General features: G+C 43.8%; 1 protein-coding gene across 1 annotated transcript in view; it reads right to left on the reverse strand.

Annotated features, from left to right (window-relative positions):
- The window catches only part of adamtsl3 (ADAMTS-like 3), a 119,654-nt gene that overhangs the window by 83,720 nt on the left and 14,259 nt on the right, over positions 1-21,675 (reverse strand). Inside the window, exon 3 of the mRNA XM_036544362.1 lies at positions 19,079-19,198. Within this exon, the coding sequence (XP_036400255.1) occupies positions 19,079-19,198 (120 nt within the window). The remainder of the gene's footprint in view (positions 1-19,078; positions 19,199-21,675) is intronic.

Here is a 21,675-nt window from a genome sequence, read left to right on the forward strand (position 1 = left end):
CCAGGACTTCATGCATGGCAAACAGTACTGTAACACAAATAGTCAGCAACTAAAAAGCTAAAAACCATTAATTCACAAAGAAAACAGACCAAGCAGTAAGATCCCCTGTTAGGGCTCTAAGTAAGTTAAGTCCGCGTGCAATCATCGCAAATAAAACAGCGCGTTACCGTGGTTTCCTCGCCGTATGTGGGAACGCTGCATTAATCAAAACGTGTTCTCAATAAACCTGATGCAAAACCAATCAACATGGAACTTCCCAAAGGGTGACTACCCCCGGCTCTCCTTCGGTGATGAAGTGTGCTGGATCCACCACACACACCTTCCACGCCGGAAAAGAGAATGACCCCACGCCGCTGGGGTGAAACTACTATTACAGTCCCACACGGCTGCTTTTCCCTTTCATCTGGGGTCAGTGTGCGCTGTACGGAATGGATCTGGTCTTTGTTGTGCAGCTTCCATCTGAGATGTTCTCATTGCTGCGCGAGCCAATTAAAAGCCATGAAAAAAGAGCCGTGGAGGCACGCTGGGGAGCAACAGCAGCCTGCTGATATTGTCCTTCTCTTTGCCAGTTGCCTCTCCACCAGAAATCAGCTACAAATGATGTATTGTACTCATGTCTATCTGTGCTCCCTCATTGTTGTGCTGCATTATTGAACAGCAAACATCCTTAGAGGAGACATGCAGCCACGAATATTTCCAATTCAGACATGACCTATTGTTCTCCCTGCGCATTTTCCAGCAGGCCTGTAACATTCGAAGAGGAAAGTGATACATTTGCACATCATCAGGAAACACGCTTGGGACAGACCTGGATGTTTATGCTAGCGAGCAATAAATTAATCACCGGGCGAATCAAACGCCACGGCCGCTAACCGCAGGCGCGGCTCTGCTTTTCCCAAGCAGGCTCTTGCAACCAACATCACACTCAGCTCTCAGCTCATGTATCATGCGCACAACGACGTGTACGGTCACCTCTCACGCTATTCCATTCCAGGCATCAACAGAGACGCCAGATTCCCTGGAAAGAGTACAGAGGACCAAAACGCATGCAAAAAAGGGGTACCATCGGCAAACAGAACCACGGAAATGGCGGCTTCTGTGTGTTTCCAGCACTCTGATATGGTGCACTGCAGTTTAATGCTCTATTCTTTCTGTGCAGGATTTGCTTAATAAAGAACAAGGGCAAGAATGAGAGCAAACCTTTTTGGTACGCACTTTTGTAATTTGCTCTGAATAAGAGCGTCCGCTAAGTGACTCAGCAGGTCACTCCGGTCACACTGTTGTCAAAGGCTGTTTTCCTCTGTTGGCACCATTGTTAAATACACATCAGCATGCCTGGCAGAAACAGCACTTCAGTCACTGTATGTCAGTTCGCAGATCAGTCCTGTGAATTAGAAATACTGAAAAGGCTTAAGGGGGTTCTAAATGTAGAACGAAACCTGAACAAGAACCCAGTGTCAGTGGGGCCCTTCAAGCACCTGCAAAGCAACAGCTGCAGCCCCGGTCCTTTTATCTGAGTGTGTGTCGTATTTAAACTGCTCCAAACAGCACTTGGTGACATTCAGCCATTGAGGGTGGCTATTCTTGTCCTCCCTCCTCCCTGCAGACCAAGTGACCTATTCGAGAGCAGTCTGAAACCCTCCCCAGTGACTCCCTCAGAGTCAGAAACTACAGCCAGACAGGGGTCCATTCCTGCAGGGGGGAATTCCACCTTCTGAGTTGCACTGCCATGTTGTACTTGACCGCCAGAGAAATATACCTGAGCTGGTGTAGGTGTCGTCAGTAACAAAACTTCAGTCAACAAAAACCTGAAGTAGCAAAATACACAGGAACAGGGGTACACCACATTCATCGATCCATCTTAGCTCATGAATCATACTTCCCTCTGAAGTGTTGAAGAAAAAAAAAGCTTTAATCACATAATTTACTTGCATAGCGCATTCAGGGATGATTAGCGTAGATTTTATATGCTTTATACAGCAGGATATTTACTGAAGCAATTCAGGTTAAACACCATGGTCAAGGCTACAACAGCAGTGTTCTGCCTGGGATTTCAACTTTCCAGGTCCCTATCAGCTAAAGCATACTGCTACCCACTGCCTTCCCCTTTTGAATATATTCACACTTAAAGCTTAAAAACTGCCATACCACAACTCTTTCATTCTTAATTTAGGAGCATTCCAGCTATGTAAGCTGACTCACATAGCTTACAATTAAACTAAGCTCCCTCTTACAAAGTTTGATTGTGAAAGATCATCTATGTAAGACCTGCAAGCAACTACTACTGTAAGTAGAGGATGAGGTTCAATTATTGGTAGCTGACATCCAAATTCCAAATGAAAATTAATCAAAGGCTCCCCATAACAAATACTGAAAATTTGAGTTTTGGTAAGAAGACATAACATGTTCACAACACAACTGTAACCTGTGCTTAGCGGGTTTGTTTTTTGTTTTAACTCTGAAAAGCTGTAGCTATGAACAGCCCATGCGAATGGGAATATTTGCAGAGCGTTAACAGCACAGCTAGAAACAGATGTGGGCTCGCTGTCGGCCATTGTGGAGCCACGCACATGTCTGCGTTAGCGCTTGTAAGATCCTGTGCAAATGATAGAGCTGGCCAAATAACACACAAATCCGTAATACCACTTCCTCTTCACCGGGGACCGTTTCCCAGGTAACTGTCCTCCTACGCAGTTATCAGATTTATGCACCCGAGGCTTTTCCAAAAACACAAACACTTCGAGGGGGCCCAAACAGGGGGGCCACATGGTGGGCATGGGCCCGTGGCCCAAATTTCTGATACACCCCCGAACATAACCACGAGAGAACTGCTCTCCCCTACACCAAATCAGCCCCCATCAGCACTGTGTCTTCCCACCCCTATAAAACACACATTGCACTACCAGTGAAAGTTCACCCTGCTTTACATAACATCTGAGCTCAGCTGTGTCCAAGCCTGATAATTAGGGACATAATGATAAACCCATGCACTGTGGACGAAGACACTCCAATCCCATGGTTCTGATTCAGGACTTGGACCTAAATCTACGGTGCTCTCCAGGAGAATATTGAAGGCTGCTCCTTTATAAAGCTGTGACGAGTGTACATTTTTACAATTGCCTGTTTGGTACAGAATGTGTCAGCAGTAAAGACCAAGATGTGGGGATTCTGTGGTGTCTTGAGAATATTACTGGCATTACTGGCATCTTAATTACTTAACCTATATTATGATCTGAATGCTAGACCCTCTCTGAAAAGAGCAGTACAAACTGTACTGCATTAGATTACACTAGTCAAATTGTTTGCTTGCCTGATGACATACAATTACTCCTGACATACTACAGTATTCTCCCCTGACTCTGTTCACTCTAAGTTCAGAAAAACAGAGTAAGAATGTTGCGGCTAACAACAGAACAGTTATTTGAAAATGCTCCATAACCGCTGTGGACGTGGGCACTTCTAGGGTTTCCTATGTCATCGGGAGAGTAAATAGCAGTGCGAAGTGTTAGCGGTGGCTGTGATTTGTGATGCCCCAGACCCCATCAGTTCCCCCTTCAATGACATGCAGAGCTCGCAGTGCCGGTTTTCTGACCGCATATCAGCTCTACCAGCGGCCCCCCCTCCCTCCTCCTGGGAGCCATGCGGATCGAATGCCTCCCGGGCTAAAGGACCCTCATTGTTAGCCCTCAGAGGTACACGGCAAAGCGTTTACTGCCTCAGAAACTAAAGAATCCAGGCACGCCTGCGAGAAATCACCTAATAGTTTAAGCTGTTTGCGACCCGCACGGTTTCTGACAACTTCCTTTGAAACGTTCGGCCTGTGTACTTAACCCCGCGGCTGCCTGCACAACAGATGGTCCTGCAGTGTGCTGAAAATAAACATTGGACATTGGACATCACCACGCTCAGTCTTAATGCGTGTAAACTTAACGTACAACATGTAAAACTCGTACTTAAAGAACTTAAAAACAATTAACTAAAAGATTTTCAGGAAGTTTCTGATTAGCATTAGAATTAATATTAATTACAACCCCCCCAACCCACCCAACTCTGGCCCTCTGACAAACACCTCTGGATTAAAAGGCAAACCCTTGCCATTTCTGGGAGGGAGAATTTCCTCCTTTGATCAGCGCAACATATTGTTCCAGTTCCCCTGAGGACACAAATGCAGACAAATAAAAAAATAAAAAAAAACGCTGCAGTTTGCCAAATTCGAATCAAGGCAAATGAGAGAAATTGCAGGCTTGTTAGCTGGAGGAGACAGTCAAAGAATAGGAGACTTTCTCTTTTTCTTTAGGGTTTCACAAATTATTACTATTCTACACATGGGCATTTCCTTTTGTTTCATTCGGTCAATGGAATTAACCGGGAGAGGGGAGTGAGTTTGAGTGAGACAAAGCAGGTGTAAACACAGAGTCCTCTCGAATGTTCACTGTCAAACAAAGCTATTCAGTGGCTTTTCCCAGGATGGGGTGAGGCTGCGGAAAATCTATGCATGGGACTTTGTTACAATGCGAGGGTAATCCATTTAAGCCCTGCTAATAAAAGTTAGTGACTGGTGCTGTGTCTGGGATCACACTGTGTCCCTGACGGATTGGGATAACATGGCTCTCTGGAGCGGCGTAGCCATGGCTACCCCGTGGCGCACTTGTCAGGAGAATGGACAATTTTGTGTTCCTTCCCTTTTAATTCCATCTGGCTGAGGTTGCTCACTGTATAGGACTATGTCTGGGAACAGAAGTCCCGCCGACAGGTTAAAAGTCTACCAGGAATATATATATATATATATATATATATATATATATATATATATATATATATATATATATATATATATATATATATATATTTTTTTTTTTTTTTTTTTTTTTAATGGGAGATTTGAGCTCAGCATGGCATTTGTGCCTTGATATAAAAATCTGATGTTGTGCAATGAAATACTGGAGAGAAGTCCCTTGATCTCTTCATGGTCGTCACCCCACCAATATCACTGCAGACAATGAGACACAACAGTGGTCCCAGAGATTTAGCTCACTATCATTTCATGGCTTAAAATATATCATACATATTTTACAAGTCCCTTTTTCCTTTTGTTTGTCCTTTTACAACACAAAAGCTCAAGCCAACAATGCCAAAAGCCAGGTAAGTAAATTACTACATCACTGGGACTTGCTGTATATGAAAAGAGACAGGCATTTAATCATTCTGAGAGATACCATTTCAATGTACATGAAAAAACATATAGTATGACAATAAATCAGTAAGATAGATGACACTGAGCTCCACATGTATGGCCTTTATGTTTAATAAATGTAATGAATGTCAGGGTGTATAGGGATACAACACAGATGATGATTGTTAAGTTTCTTGCTGTGTCATGTTTGTTGGTGTAGCAGGGTCACTGGGTACAAAGAGGAACTCTGTCCTCTTCACGGTGGCATTTGCCAAATATAGGTGCTGGAAAACTGATCTTCACAGCTATAATTCTGATCAAAGGGCTTTGTTTGTGGCGAACACAAATCCGCACTTGGAGCGGACACAACGCTAATGATTCCCGCGGAGCGACATCAATATGTGATTAGCTGGTTCACTTCTCCGAGCACCTCCCTCCCCCTTTGTGAAAACACCAGAGACGCTGTGATTTATGGGAAGGGAGAGTGGGGATGGCAACATTTCGAAAGACTATCCGCTTCTCCGTAAGAGCAGGACGTTGTTTATGCCTAACGCATTCCCCCCTCTCTCTTCGTGTCTCAGTACCAGCCAAGGCCTTTCTGCCGCTGTTCCAAATCCTTCACGCCTAATTGAATTTGGAGAAGAAGTCAGGACGAGTACACATTTATGTGGTGCGCATCCCCGGATTTGATCTTTCTTATCTGATTTTGTTGACGAAGGCTTTCGCTCCAGAACTTCAGGCTCTTTTGGTTTTTTTTCTGGGGGGGGGTCTTCTTTGGGTTTCTCTGGCTTTATTTATGCCTCTGTCCTCCTCCAAGTGAACAAATGAAGTAGGATTTTATCTGAGCTTTCCAACCTGGCTAGAATTAGTTAAAACTCCTTTTTGTCGGTGACCTCAACGGGGCAGTAATGTTTCACTACAGAGATTTCTCTGCTGGCATCCTCTCCTCCCTCTCTTAAACATTGTTGTCTGTTCTTGTTTTTCAGAAGAATGTTTCCAATGTAATTCCTTAAAGACAGATAAGTTTTAGCTGCTGTGTTCTGCTCTTCCTCTCTCCAGTGGCTCAAGGGTATGCAAACCTTTCAAATTCAGCCCACGGTGAAGCATCCACCTTTTTATTGTTAACAGTGCAACGGTTTTAGGGGGGTTTTTAACCTCCTAAATCCACACGGGGTGAATCTTCGTAAATCTTACCCACTCCCGTTTAATGAGTTGTAACCCATACATTTAAAAGTGGTAGTGGCAACATTAAATGCTGTGGCCCTCCTTTGAGGTGCAGTTTCAAAACATTTTAAACATGAAGTCTGCCATTTTCTCACCCCTGCGAGCCACAACGGGGCTGGGATTCAAATTGAGCTCCACAATCAGCTTGTGCTGTTGTTTTATTTGAGAAAAAAGCAAGTGAGTCAATCACATCTTTAAAAGTATTATCAAAGATATCAGAATAACCTTTTAGCCTTCTGCTCAATCCCAGAATCCTTAGGGATACTGTGGGACTTACCTTTTGCCTGGGAGGGAGGAGCTCACCAGCAGGCATAGGTCCATGGGAGCACTGGGGGAACAGCACCAACTCTCCACGCTGTTCAGGCTAAGTGAGTTCACACATGTGCTCCTTTGTGGCTGCCGTGTGAAATTTACAGCCTTTGGAGAGCTCGCACCCTTGGAACTTATGGGACAGGTGCACAGGTGCTGGAGATATCTCTGAGCTGAGAACACCAGGCAATCTCCCGCAGGAATGCCAGGAGGGGTACAGAGAGGAAGGAAACATCGTACCTCAAGTGTACATTTATATTAAGGGGAAAGACAAACCCTCCCGCAATATAAACTTCAATCAAGAGGGCCAGAGAGAGAAAACACAAACCCTCCTCAAAGGGTGCGCTTACATCAAGAGGGTAGGAGGAATGGAACCCTCCCACCTCCATCAGTTGTGGCTTTATATCAATAGGAGAGTAGAAAGAGATAACACATCACATTACATTACATTATCGTCATTTAGTAAAATCTCTTATTCAGGGTGACTTACAAGTGAATCCAAAAAAGTGGTTTGAAAAGCTGCACAAACAAAACACCACTAGGCACATGTGAGATCACAAGTGCATGCTTAGATCAACGGAATATACCATTCCAAACACAATGCAAACACAATGCTAATGCCCTAAAGTACATTTCCACATGCATAACTACACACAGAGGGAATAAAAGGTCACACTTGGGTCAGGGGAAGAGGTGTAGCCTGAAGAGGTAGATCTGTGATGGAAGATGGCCAGCATCTCCCACACTTACTGTGTCAGTTAACTACTGGAACCTAACACGATTACGTCAATGACAGCGGGTGGACTGGAAGGTATTTATGCAGGTGAGATGGCAATGTTCACTGTACTGACAAGGTTCTCCCGGGATCAAAACATGTTCTGTTTATGTGCAAATGAAAGTGAGAGCATTAGAGTACTAGGCGGACTCTGTTTCTTTTTTCTTTTCTTTTTTTTTTTCAGAAAACACAAAGCCTGCCTCAAATATGCCCTTATACCATTAGTCTGTCAACAGGGGTGCAAAGAGAAAACACAAGGGCTCCATCAAGTCCTTATAATATTCCAAGAGGAGCACAGGCAGCCCGTTCACATGTGAAAGACTGCCATCAAAGGACCTGACACTGCGCACATTTGCCAAAGCCAACAACACGGGAATGAGTATTGCCTGTGAAATAAGCGTCTTACCAATGTCATCTGGTTCTGGGGTAGAGCTTTTTTTTTCCACCTGGGCGTGTTTTCATTTCGATCACGGCATCACAGTCCTGGATACGCACAGCACAATCCTTGGATATACATCAAGCTTACCTGCTACGGCAGGCGCTCTGAACGTCTCAAAGAGTGAAGACAGGGGAAGGTAAACAGACGAGGGAAGAAAAGAAAACTACCGTGGGTGACGATTGATGTGATGGGATAACTGAGGGGAGAACCTTGAGGGTGTCATGTCCCATTCTCCCACTCCCAGTCAGCATCGCGTGTGCCTGCAGTCTGCCAGAGCGCTTGTCGAAGCTGTGAGCGCCGTTCATTTTTCACGGGCGTATTGAAGGCTCATGCCTTGCAGCTATAGTAAAAAATTCTATAATTTTTTTGAAAAAAAAAAGGCTTTTAAACGTCTGAGCCATACAATAACATCCAGTCATTATCCCCCAGGTTAATGCAAGGAAAACATTGCGCTGATTAATAGGCGCAGAAGGAGAAGCTGACATAACGCATACTAACTTCTGTAAATAACATACGTTCCTATTATGCAGGGGTCTCGCGCCTCGGCCCGCCACACCCGAGCTAAACAATTAAAGCCCCTCACATGATGCGTGCGTAACGGGCAGGGGGAGTGCGTGAGTGTCGGGATTGTGAAATTTCACCCCCGCACTTATTCTGCCATACAGTGCGCTCCAGATGGTCCACTCACTGACTGGTATAAGACCCTCAGGCGATCTCCCTTGTTCCTCTTCCAGTCACTTTACAGCTCAATACAGGCAAAGGTCCAAGACAGCTATGAGGAAAGTGTTAAAAACAGATGTCAAAGTTAATCATTTTATATTCCTAGGGCACACGGCAATTTGTATGTCTGCGCTTTGTCATGGAGCTCAGGTGCTTGCCAACAAATCGTAGATTCGGGCTTGTATCGGCCCGGCAAATGAGCACACTGTTTGTTCGACTTCTGGTGTTTTTGCTTGCTGCGAAAGAGTGATTTATGAAGTTTTGTGCTTTTGTACTGGATCTTTCGTGTTCAGTATGACAGACAGTGATGGAAAATGACCATCTGAAACCAGACACACAATACTGCATAATGAATTTGGAGACATGGAAAACTTATGTTTCGTCCATTTGGCTGGACGTCCTATTACAGCAAGATTAAACACAGGCTTTGATCCTGAGGTACTCTGCTGTTATTGCGAAACAACACCAAATTCTAGACTGCCCTAGAGCTATGGAACGATCTGCAGTTAAGTGTATGGTTGTCAATACATTCCGATTATGAAATTTGCCAGAACCCTATAGTACACGCCTACAACACATACAACAACACTATTCACTCCAAAACAACAGGTGAGCTATAACCTAAGACATTGTGAAATCTGGGTTATGAAAGCTCTCAATATCAATTTTCAGTATCCTTACTGAAGTAATTATGACATGAAAAGTTAGGTCAAATATATGAAGGTTTGGTCAGTGACGTAACAGACTGCAGAAATTTTTGTCTTGTTGGCCTGCAAAACACCAAACTAATGCAGAAGATGACTGGAAGAAACCCAAGGAGATGGCTTCAAAGCCCAACATAAATATTTTGCCCAAAACTCTCCAGGAAATCCAACTACTGAAATGAAGATTGACCTATTGATTACAGACTTCTTTTGTCAATATTGTGTGTGATGTGATTTGTTTTCTGCCTTTGTATCCTATGCTTAGGTAGCAAATTCTGCATTGTATTACTATCTATAAAGCTGTCTGGTTGTGTCTATGGCCAGCTATGGACTCTCTCTGCATTTAAATAATTCATAGTTAATTGTCATTAAAAAATAAAATAACCTTTAAATTGGTCAGACCGCTCCCATGTGTTGTAACTGAAACTGTAAAAACACAGGGATTATAGGAGAAGCTCCCCACGTCTCCTCAGCATTACCAGCCAAAACTTACTTCCACTTTGACATTACTGACCAAACCTTTTGTATATTTAAGACCTAGACAAAAACATAACTTCTTTTCTGTTATCTCATAAAACATCCTTCTGTTCTGAAGTGCTTATACACTTAACTTCAGCTTAGTTCCTTGAACTTACAAACAGCTAGCAAGACAGGTGCGTTTGCGTTTGTGGGAGGAAGCCTAGCTTAGCATAGCCGTGACATAACTCACAGTAACACGATATCGTCTCCCTTGTTTTATCATGAGTCATCTACGACAATCGCTTGACCATGCAGCCCAGCCTGGAGCCATCAATGACCACATAAATACTGACTGAGTTCCATCCCCTTCCCGCAGCAGGACTCTAGTATAGCGATATCCATTTCCTGGAACACCAAGAATCACAGCTCTATTGCTAACATATGGACAGTCAAGACCAATATACTGAGTGTGTGTCTCATAAAACAATTGTTTATTGTGTTGACTTTACAAAAACAGACCGAGAGAGAAAAGCAACCATTCTCTGTGAGGTTAAACAAGCAGGAGCACTAACGGGACTATTCCCACGTGAAAACGTCAAAAATGTCCCTGGTGAGATGACATCACTTCTGTGCCGTGAGGCCGGTCCTCAATCTCTACAGGGCCCCTGCCTCCCCAGGGTGTGGCTCTACAAAGAACAACACACCTCTGGCTAATTTCTACACAGTGAATTAGTGTGTGCAAGTGTAGTGTTGCTCCTGTCAAGTCTTTGCTTGGACAGCACTGGCCAGAGCCACTTTTTTCACAGACATTCTGAGGGATGAGGAAACTGTGAATTTACAATTGTATGCTACCGAAATTGGCCATGCTGCCGCACCGGCACGGCTGGGGAGAGCTGCATGGAAACCCATTTTACACACTGACTGTAAATACAAGCCACTTGCTTTGAAAAATCAGACACGCGGGCTTTCAGTCCATTTCTTGTCTGTTTCAAAGAAATTAAATTACACAAAGAATAGGCATGTAGCACAGGCAGCGGCATTCCAGATGTGCGCACATAAAAGAGGGGTGGGACAGTGAAATAAAAGGGACATAAATCTTAAAGAGCAAATTATATCCGGAAGCCCAATAAGGCATAAACGGCAAGAACGCTACTGCATTAACACACGTCTCATGCATTCCAATAGCTGACCGTTTATGGTTCCCCAATGGTCATGTTTTTTTTTTTTAAACAGGGGGAATCTACGTTGAATCAAGTCAAAAGGTTGAAACCACAGCTGAATTCTGAACCAGTCTGTAACAGAGGCAGGCTGGACAGAAGCAAATGAAACAGACATGAATAAAGAAATCCAGTTAAGCGGTTCCCAGCAAAAAACTGCTCTCTTCTGAACTTTGGGTATCCATTATGTGATTTTCAGGTTGACTGGCTGGCTGACATAACAGAACTTCTTAATTCTGAACCCAACAATAAGCAGGACTGTTCTTTCTTGGGGAGAAAAAAAAATTTGGACAGGAGACTCGCTTTGTTGAGAAGTCAGATTTCAGCCATACAAACTATAACAGTCTAGTGGAAACTTGCATTCGTCTACTTTTTGCTTTCAGTATGGCCTATTATGCTATGCTTCCAGTTGCCTAACTGTGGCTTATTATTGTGTTTTCCCTTCCACATGGCCCATATACAATTTGCTATAATAGATCGTTGCTTTAGACTGACCATTACAGTATATAGTTTTGTGGTGGCTGTGAAGTTATCAGAGCTCTACAAACTCTGTCCCAAGTGACAAAGAGCAATGGGTAAGGTTCACAGACCACATGTGAAATGGCCAAGATAAGGATAGATGGGAATTTCAAAGAACACAGCAGTGTAAGTGCTATGGATCGGCCGACTAGCCAACCAAAAGACAGAGACAGGTGCTTAATCTGCAGTTAGGTGTCAGACTTAAAAGATAAGCATCTCTACGCTTGCATCTGTCTTGGCCATGACAAGAAGCATCATTGTCGGTGAACTGTGGGAGATTGATTAGGATGATCTGAATGGATGGACAGCCAGGTTCCACCCAAGCCATTCTTTTACAGAATTCAAAAATATTAGCCATTTAGTGAACATGAATTGCCTAATCACTGTTCTCCCTTCATGCTGTGGCTAATGTCTGCTTTAACCCTAAAATGTGCTCCCCAACTGAGAGCCTGAACGCATGGAGACAGGACTCTATTTACTTTGTCAACCAGTCACAGTGGACAATGGGGAATAAGAGGCCAATTATAGGAGGTGAACTAATAGTATGGAAGGACATGAAATGGACATCCGTAACCATTAGACAATTTAGGGGAATAGTAATCGTAATTTCACTGGATGTTTGCCTCCCGTCAGGTCCCTTACCATTGAAATCCAGCACAATAAGCTGTCAATGTCGATTATTAAGCGTGCAGGATCACAGCTCTCACTCGAAAGAAACACTCTCCGTTTGGAAGCTGCCCTGTGTTGCTTTTACGCTTCAGCCAGCCATCTTGGGAGTCAGACGATTTAATTTGACAGAATAATGGCTACCCACATGCAGAGGGGAATTCAGCAGTTTGAAGGTGTTAGTCTATTTAGCTGTCTCACTCTGTAGAATTCAGTTAAATTGAATCTGTGCGCCATGAAATACACAAGTGTCCTCAGTGCACATGCTAGGTTCAGTTATTTCTCCCACTTTAAAAATAGCAAAGGCAGCTCTGCCTGAAACAACAACGTGGCGGCTACACATTTACATTAATGCACATCACTTACAGAAAGAAACAGTGACCCTATTCGCCTTAGAGCACAGTGCCCCATTTGCGAAAATGTATTCCTCTGGCTCTCGCCGAGCGAATCCAAGCCCGCCTTTAGAGCTGCCGTCTTTGTGAGAAAGAGTGTCTCCCTTGTTGGCAGTAACCGTACACTTTGCGAGCTGTGAGAAGCAGGCCGAGGGGGTCGCCTGTCAGACTGCGCAGGTGAAAGAAAAGCAGGGACCTCTCAAGTTAGACGAGCTTGTCTGGCATTTGGAAACCGCCAGCTGCTCGTCAGCCACCGTGCTGTGGCTGGGCAGAAGGCGGCCAGGGGGAGACACATGCTTTCTTCGTTAGTTCGGCCCCGTGACGGTGGGCACAGCTGTCTGTCTGTGGCTGACCTCAGAGCACAACAGGGATGCCATCATCTCCCCCCCATGCTCCAAAAGACGCTGCCCGGTCTTTGAACCGGGTGCCACCCTTCAAAAATAGTCTCGCATCTCATATACATCTGTGACAGCTCATTTTCAAGTGCTTCTGCCAAAGGATACACGTGCTATTACATTACGCAAAGTATCCGTACTGCAGTTTGAAAGAGAGCCAAGAATTATGACGTTTTTTTTCATACTATTAATGGTCACACTATAGATAGACAAAATAATAAAATCACTGGGAGACACTTTCAATAAGCATATCTCATTCAGCCACACTGGTAGGTTTATATATTAGCATTTTCATCACTGTCTCTGTTACTGTCATTTACATATAGAAATTTCTCTATATTTCCCCTCTGTGGAAGTAAAATTGTATTGAAACAATGAGGATCTGTACAATGAAAATGTGTTAGGGCATCCCACCAGTAGAAAGCCGTAACTTCTATATACTGGTGAGCTCTGTTGTTGTTGCTGATGGAAATTTACTGCACACCCTGTTGTATAATATAGCGTACATTGCTGAAATAAGCAAGAGGCCTCCCCCGAAGGGAGATGACACTTAACTGCTTGTACCTGTATTCATTGGGTCACCACACTATACCGCAAGTACACTGGAGAACTAGCCGCATTACATAGTCAAGACAAGAAGATAGTGGAGGAACTGGTGGCATAGGTGCCTCTAGTCACGTATGCTCCAAAAGGAAACCCTATATATGTAACTGTTTATTGTCTTATAGCAGAGTTAACTGCATGTCTTGTCTTGTGTGAACGTCTTCACTCTCCTCCGAAGCATGAGAACAAAGCTTTGCTCCTCTGAACCAGAAAAAACGCTCCGCCTTTATTTTTCAACACCCCACATCCCAGCATAAAGTTGCTACCGTAAAGTTGGGATGAAGCTGGTTGCTACACCAACGAAAACAGCTTCACCTGTGAGAAAACAAGCAAAGACTGCTCACTCTCATCTTCATTAGTCCAGTCCTGCTCATCCAGAGCTCTGAATCATCATTGGCTGATGCAGCCGTTCACGCAGAACTGTGAGCCATCACTGGCCATGCAGCTGCTGATCTAGATCTGTGAGCTACCAGTCAGTGAGGCTCATTCGGAGCTGTGAGCTACCATTTACCACCAAGAGGGAGAGGAGAGAGCGAGACAGTCTGGGAAGCCCTTGCACATGTATGTCCTGCTGGATTACACTCACAGCGAAGAGTCATGCATCTGTTTACATGACTGCCATGCCTCTTCTGGAGCTCAGCAGTAAATCACCCATGGGTCAAGCTCATTTCCATGCCACTACAATTTATAGGCTTTCTGGGAAAGCGTGTTTCAGCTCTACCATGCGCCTAAACTGATTAAAGGGCTTTAATAGCATGAAGGGGACTTGCCACGGGTCTTTCTGTAAAACGCCACTGCAAAAAATGGAACAGGGTTACAATAACAGAGCCCCGGGCCAGAAAACAATTTATCAGGACCCAAAATTACCTGAAGTAATGGCTCCCAGTGCTACCTTCAAACGTATTTGTGAAGTGCCCTCATAAAAGAGCTATAACTGGGTATGTACCTGGAACTACCTATTAGAGCGGACTTACCGGGCCGTATGGGCTCAAAGTCCAAGTAAGTCAAGGGGCTCATATTTAATCTCTTGCTGATCTACCTCAATGGCAGGACTCCAGTGTCTGGGAAACCGGTCACCAGTCGCTAAGCCACTCAGACCAACTGGGCCAGTCTCCCCACAGGATATCTATAGAATTGCGCTCCTTCAGTTTCGCCTCAACTTCTTTCCATTTGAATGACAGCCCAGTTTTCTGTTCTGCTGCTCTGTTAATATTGCAGCAATAAAGCTGTCTGCTCCAAAAACAATTATAAAACAATTACTGAGTGAGTGAGGGGAACTGTAAAATGTTGGACAGAGTCTACTGAGTTTATTGAAATTATTTTTCCATAAATTACCCCATGCAGAATATTTAAGCATATGCATAGGAAGATCCTTTGCCATTTTTGGGGGGATGAGAATGGTATAATTTCAAGATAGTCGTCCATGGTCTCTCGTGATGATACTTTGATGGGTTCAATACACATCTGTTCTTGAATGAGGGATATGACTGAACATTTCTGCATTGTACTTCCTTGAGCCAGAGCAGACCCGAGTTTGCAGGGACGAGGGTTTGTGCCAAGAGCACTGCTTCACCATACGACAGAAACCTTATTAAAGTGCTGCCAAGGTACGTCTCTGAAAAAGAACTCACGACTAACTCACCCTACCATGATGATTTTACATTTAAATATGAGCTGGATCTTAATGTTAGCTTTACAGTTCCTGGGGGAAAAAAATCAATCAAAATTAGATAGTGAAATTCAGGGAAAATGTCTGGTTGAAAGCATTTGCAGCATCACACACTAATTAGATGGTCTGATTTGGAAATGCTTGGGTTCCCTGGGTTGTGTCTTTCCAGAAAAGCATTCTAGGTGCCCTTGAAAGCAGTTCTAAACCCTCCCAAAGGCCAGGACAGACTCAGCATTCTCCACATTCTGCAGCCATTACTATGCTGGAGCAAAGCGTCCTTGACCCTTCCAGGGGAAGATTTATGCCTTTTGATGGTCAGACAGAGGGCTCTCATCACAGGAAGTCCACCAGCATCTCCCAGCTCCCTTTCTTTTAAGAGCAGAAATGTTAGCCACGGTGTGTCAATCCAATTCCAGTTCCAAAACAGGTAAAATATTATGACTCTGCGGTATTCCCTGAACAAATAACTCAGTTCTAAAAAAAAAGAGAGATGAGGAAAAGAAATAAGTTGGCTGGTCGTATTACATAGGGACAATAAATCCACTTAATTCACTGCTGGAACTTTCTCTTTTTTTTCCTTCATCTCTCAATAATTTCAGTTATTCCCAGATTCCCTCTCCATTTGAACTCTGCAATTTAATTTGAACTCACAATCATAATAATGTAAAGGGGGTTCAGATTGGTCATCGATATGTTTTCTCAGCTCCCAGCACAAACAGCCTTTTGAAAGGCCCGGTTCCTCTGTGGTTTTTGCGGGAGAGGTTTAGTCAACGGGCCGCGCTGAATCCGGTCAGGAAGCGGAGTCACTGAGCGGCCTCTGAGATTCCGGGCAGGCCATGGAGTCACACACACAGAAACGCTTTCAGCCCGCTCTCCGTCCTTTATTCCTCTCTGACACGGAGCGTTGTCACTGCTGCGGCCGGAAGCCACGCCGCAGTCAAGGCGGCAGTGCAGAGATCCAGACCCCTGAATCAAATCAGCCACAAAAATGAAGCAAGGTATTCTCTGCTTTTTATTTCATGGCAACCTTTACAAAGGAAGTGACAGACATCATGTGCTTTCAACAGAAAACTTTTACTGCGTTTTTTTTTTTTAAATGCCTAAATACCATGGTGCTCTACTTGAGCCGTTTGGTCCTTTTTGACGATTATCTCACCTGCAAGTAGATGACAGAACAATAAGAACATCTGGTTTAAATAAAAGTACAATCGCACTCCAAGGTGCTGAAAGACAGAGCTGTGAAACAGCAGTGATAGGCCACAGCTCTGCCTCCACTGTTTAGTGTTTGAAATCTCTCAGCGAGAGCTTGGAGTGTTTCCTCCACCATTCACTCAAGACATCTCTCTCCTATTATTCATTTCCTCACTCCAGCTACCACAGAGCTGGTCCTCCTCGGAGGCCAATGACAATGAAAAAGACAGTAGGGATTTGCACCCCCAACACTACTGCCCAACCTGTTAAATCACTACAACTGTTCTCAAATCCATCTCACTCTAATGCCAGACTAGACCATTCATTCAAAACCATTCCAAGTGGTCATAGATATGGAACGCTAAAGCTGCTGGTACAACATTTGGCTCTCTAATATGACCAGAAATACAAAATTACCCCTGAGAAGAAAGGAACATGAATTTGTTTTGCGTTTATGCACTTCACGATGGCTTGCTGGGGTATGCGTAAAAATTGTAAGTACTAACCGTCCTGAAAGAAAAAAAAAAAAAACATAATCCATGGTGGAAAATTTTTCAGGATTCATAAAACTATCAACTTGAATAATAACATAATGGCCATCTGTCAACAGTTCTCAGTATGGAAAACCATAAGCAGCAGTTTTTGGCAAACCGATGGGACCGAGAAAGTAAATGAAGCCACCCATTAATACAGACAAATTCATAGCATAGCCGGAAGTGCCTTTGTAGAAGAGGAATACTGAAAGGAATGTTTCCTGCAAATCAGCTTTAGAGGGAAGCCTTTTACACATTTTCATTCAATGAAACCAAACCTCAGGAAAATCCTGTCAAATTCTTAGTAATCTGCACATTGGAAATCTGACTGTATTATGAATAAGTCCTGCAGTGTCCATCAAATTCAGTTTTTATGGATACTGCAGGAGTTATTATTAATACTCAGTGTCCATCAAATTCTCTAATTCATGCTAGAGATATTACCATTAGCATTCAATTGCAGCTACTGAAAACCTATAGCAAGTTTGCGCATTCTTTGGCTTGGATGACAGGCTATGCAATGAAAATCTATGCTTTTAAAAGGAAAAAAATCCATTCCTACCTCAGCTACAGTACGTGTTTTCACTTGCTTACAAAACAGGACAAATATTTTGCAAATGCAAATTTAAAAAAAAAAATCTAATTTAATCTTATTTTTGTTTATTTTATTTTCAGAAATCATTAACAATAATTACACTAATCAACCACTGAGAAACCAAATGTAAAATATTTTCAATGTAAAAATTCAAGATTGTATAATCAAAAGACCTAAATGAAAACAATGTATATTTGTACATCATTTGTCAGCAGCAAGATAAGATTAGTCAACATGCTGTACTAAATGGATTTACTTGGTAACCCTCCCAAAATAGGATTTTTTTTTGCAAGAGAAAACAAGGTCTCTTTATTTGCTGAAGTACAGGGCCAAACAGATCATTCCAAGTATGCTGATTTATTAAATGAATTAGTACAGGTTTGTAGAAATGTAGCAACCAAACTGTTTTAACTTGTTGAAAGACGCAAGCCAAAAAACTGAGGCACTCTGTGGGCCCACATGCAAAAGGAAAAACAAAAAAAAAAAAACAAGAATTATTTTCCACATAATAAATTGTTGTGCTCCCTTGACAAGACATCTGCGTCTCATTCATTGTACACACACATACTCCGGAGCGCTGTTCCTCTTTCCAGGTCCCAGCCCACCGCACATAGCAAGCCCACTCATGGGCTAACCAGGTTTGTTTTTTCTTTTCTGTGTGTGTGTGGGTGTGTAAGATGCAGAGAACGAGAGAGAGAGAGAGAGAAATTTCTTTTTTCATCCACTTTATCAACCCCCCAAAACAGTCACGCTCAAGTGCCAAGACTGCACACCAGCAGTGTTCATGCCCTCTGTGCTAAGAGCCCAGATTAAGTCAGACCTCACCCCGTATCACCCCTGCACATCTGAGAGCAGCCCCTTTAAGAAGTTCCTGTGCTCTGCAACTTAGAGCCTTACTGTGCAATCGTGATGCAATGCTCTCAATACACAATGGCACCTATTTGTGGTGGAATTTAAGGGCAGATGTTTGCCTGCAGAGAAGTGAAGGGACGCATTGTTTCACTCAGGGAACACAGGGCTCTCGCTGAGCACACAATGCGGGAACATGCTATATACACACATCAAAGAGCGTGGACATAGTTTGCTCTCGATCAAGCAGGAAAAACAGTGTAGGCCTCTCTAAATGTATCACTTATTGGATCCAAATTTGATATCAAAGACAGATCAAAAGTTAATTCTGTACTTCGCAACAACAGGGATTAAACACACTGATCCTTCCGGTCATGCCCACCTAATTCTTTGTAATGGTGCCAGTGGCCTTTGCAGTTTCTCCAGCCATATCAGAGGGTTTTAAAAGACACTTCATCTAGATGATTGAAAAATCTGAGCTTTTTAGCAGAGGACCTCTGCTGTTGTTTCCACAGGCCCCTGGTACACCCCGAACCCCCCCCCCCCTTCCCTTGCCATTTCTTTTTGCCGGAAGGCATCTCCCATCTGTGTTTCAGAAAACAACAAACAGAGGAGGGTGGTTTTGACTGCGCGGAGATGGACCGACCTGATCGTCGTAGCGGAAGGTCAGGAACTGCTCCCCTGTCGTGTCCTCTAGGAAGCTCCCCTGCGGAGACAACGCAAACTCGGGAAGGAAGTAGACACTTTGCGACTGGCTTGCTCCTGTCTGGAAAAGAAAAGAGAACAGGGGGAAGGGGAAACACAATCTCCATTAAAATCACTGCGGAGGGAATTAGCGACCACTTATGCTTCCATTAGCTCCATTTTGGAGGAGAGTGGCAAACCAATGTGATAATGTCTTCTGTAAAATGTTTACTGTTAACCAGGGATATGAGCAGAATTCACAGTTTTTTAATGTTGCAATAATTTCCCTGCAAAGCAGCTGTTCTAAAATGAGATTTTCCTTTTACTTAAGATCACAGTAAACAAGGCAGGCTGGTCACCTAAAATGTGGGATTTCCCCATTTAGGGAAGCAATGGGCTCACTGCGCTGCTGATCTCTACCATTTTTACTTAGCAGTGCAAGCGCAGCGCGTTAATACTGTGGTAAAAATCGCACAGGAGCATAATCCGAAGCTAAAAATCACACCGGAGATGACAGCATATCCAGCACAGCTGGCACGATCTCCGAGCCATGTGACAATGTGCTCCGTCCAACAGATCATAAATACATCAAGGAATCCATAAATCTGCGCAGTTTATTTCAAATTCCAGCCCCATTCTAAAAGGGACAGGGAGAATATTCTTAAATTATGTTTTTATTCGTGCGTTCCTGAGGTGCACCGTGCCCCATGCCACGCAGTAAGTTTGCCTATAAGGACACGGTGACAGGGAAGTACGTGGGCCGGGCCGTGTGGATTACTGCTGACTCTGTGCTAGTGTTTATTTCTCCTGCATGGGTCCTGGAACAGTGTTGCTTTCAGTGCTCGTTCCACCCCAAAAGCCGCAGTGAAGACTGATGGGGCTGCACAAGCCTGCACTATGGTGACCACTGTGGGACGGGGAGGGGCGTGGGAACCCCCTCGCCGAATTTAAACATTATAACTCAAATACGTGCGTCAACACCATGCGGCTGCTAGGCTCTGCCCTGGGTACCATTCCATTCCACTCCCCGGCCTCCACCATCTCTCCACAGGATGTGGAGTGTGCGTGCTCTGTCTCTGTTCTTATAGGGTCTTTTTAAAGGAGTTCCTGTTCCTCCCAATGGTGTGCTGTTCCGCTTGTTAGGTTACATTCAGTTTGGTCATAAGGTTATGACCATTGGCTCCACCATCTTCCAACCCTGGCGTACATGAACAGATGAGTGAAAAAAAAATGAGATGAATGAGTGAATAAAAAAGCAGAACTGTTGCCACTGACTCCTGCTGTTCTGTGCTGTGGAAAGCATATGTGGTCTGGAGGATCTTTCAAGCACACAGACGGTCTTTCAGAGGTGAAGTCCCTGTTCACATTTCCCCTCGTCCCAAACCCCTGCCTTATCAAATGCGCAAGAAGACCTGCTGACACAAAGGAGAAACTCATATATTAAAATTTAAGAAGCTCAAATGTAAAAACTAATTGCAGAAGTTACACAGCAGACCTAACTTAACTGCTGAACAGCAAAGAAAGAAATTACCCTGGTGACACAATCATGGTTTTTATATGTGGCCATGGCAGTAGAAGGCATGTTACAGCTTCACTGTTAAATCACCCTGGGTCATTGTTGGCCCTGTTCCTTTTCATTACAGATTCCAATACCCTACCAATAAATTAAATCATTTGCAAAATATATGAACCCCATTATACACTTAAAATATTGTCTGCCATAATAACATATGGGCATGTGTGCATGCGTGTCTGTCGGTGTATGTGAACGATTGTGTGTGTGAGCATGTGTGTGCGTGTGTATGTGTTTGTATGTGTGTATGCACACGCGGGTGCTTGTGTCTATATGCGTATACATGTGCATGTGCGTGTTTGTGTGTGTGAGTGCATGTGAGCATGTGTATGTGTGCATGTGCATGTCTGTGGGTATGTGTGTGTGTGTTTGCGCACTTCTGTGTGTGTGTGTGTGTGTGTGTGTGTGTACTCTGCAGATGTGCCGAATGACATTATGCTGCTCAGCTGCATACAAGCACTGTCCAAGATTTTAAAGCCAGCCCGTAGCTGCACATAAATCACATCATTAATCGCTCCAATATTCATTAGAGGAGCCAAAGCCTGGAGAGAGCTCTTGTTTTCAATACAGATCCAGTGAAATCAGTCTCCCGGTCCTGTCACTGTTTTTAAACCCATGCAGCATACACAGTGAAGAAAAATAGGCTCTCTCTGAGAGCCATATTGATATATTAGAAATAGTCCTTTCTCTTCACTATAAGCCAGTGTGATGGGTCATTCTTCGCAGAATACAGTACAATCAAGGACGCCACCTTCTTCGCCAAATGTGCGTCATCCAATTACCCTCTGGGTTTCAACAGATAAGAAAAAAATACCTGCGCTGCGCTTGCAAAAAAAAAAAAAAAAAAGCAAGACTCATACCCTGTTCCGAACAATACGCTCATTGTGTCTGAGAGGGTCGCAGGGCAGAGATTCAGATTCCCCAAACTTCCCAGGGCAGATTGATTGAGCTCACAGCTTAAAGTAATTTATGAACGTTTGGAGAAT

The sequence above is a fragment of the Megalops cyprinoides genome, chromosome 13 (genome assembly GCF_013368585.1).
Source record: "Megalops cyprinoides isolate fMegCyp1 chromosome 13, fMegCyp1.pri, whole genome shotgun sequence".
Taxonomy (NCBI): Eukaryota; Metazoa; Chordata; class Actinopteri; order Elopiformes; family Megalopidae; genus Megalops; species Megalops cyprinoides.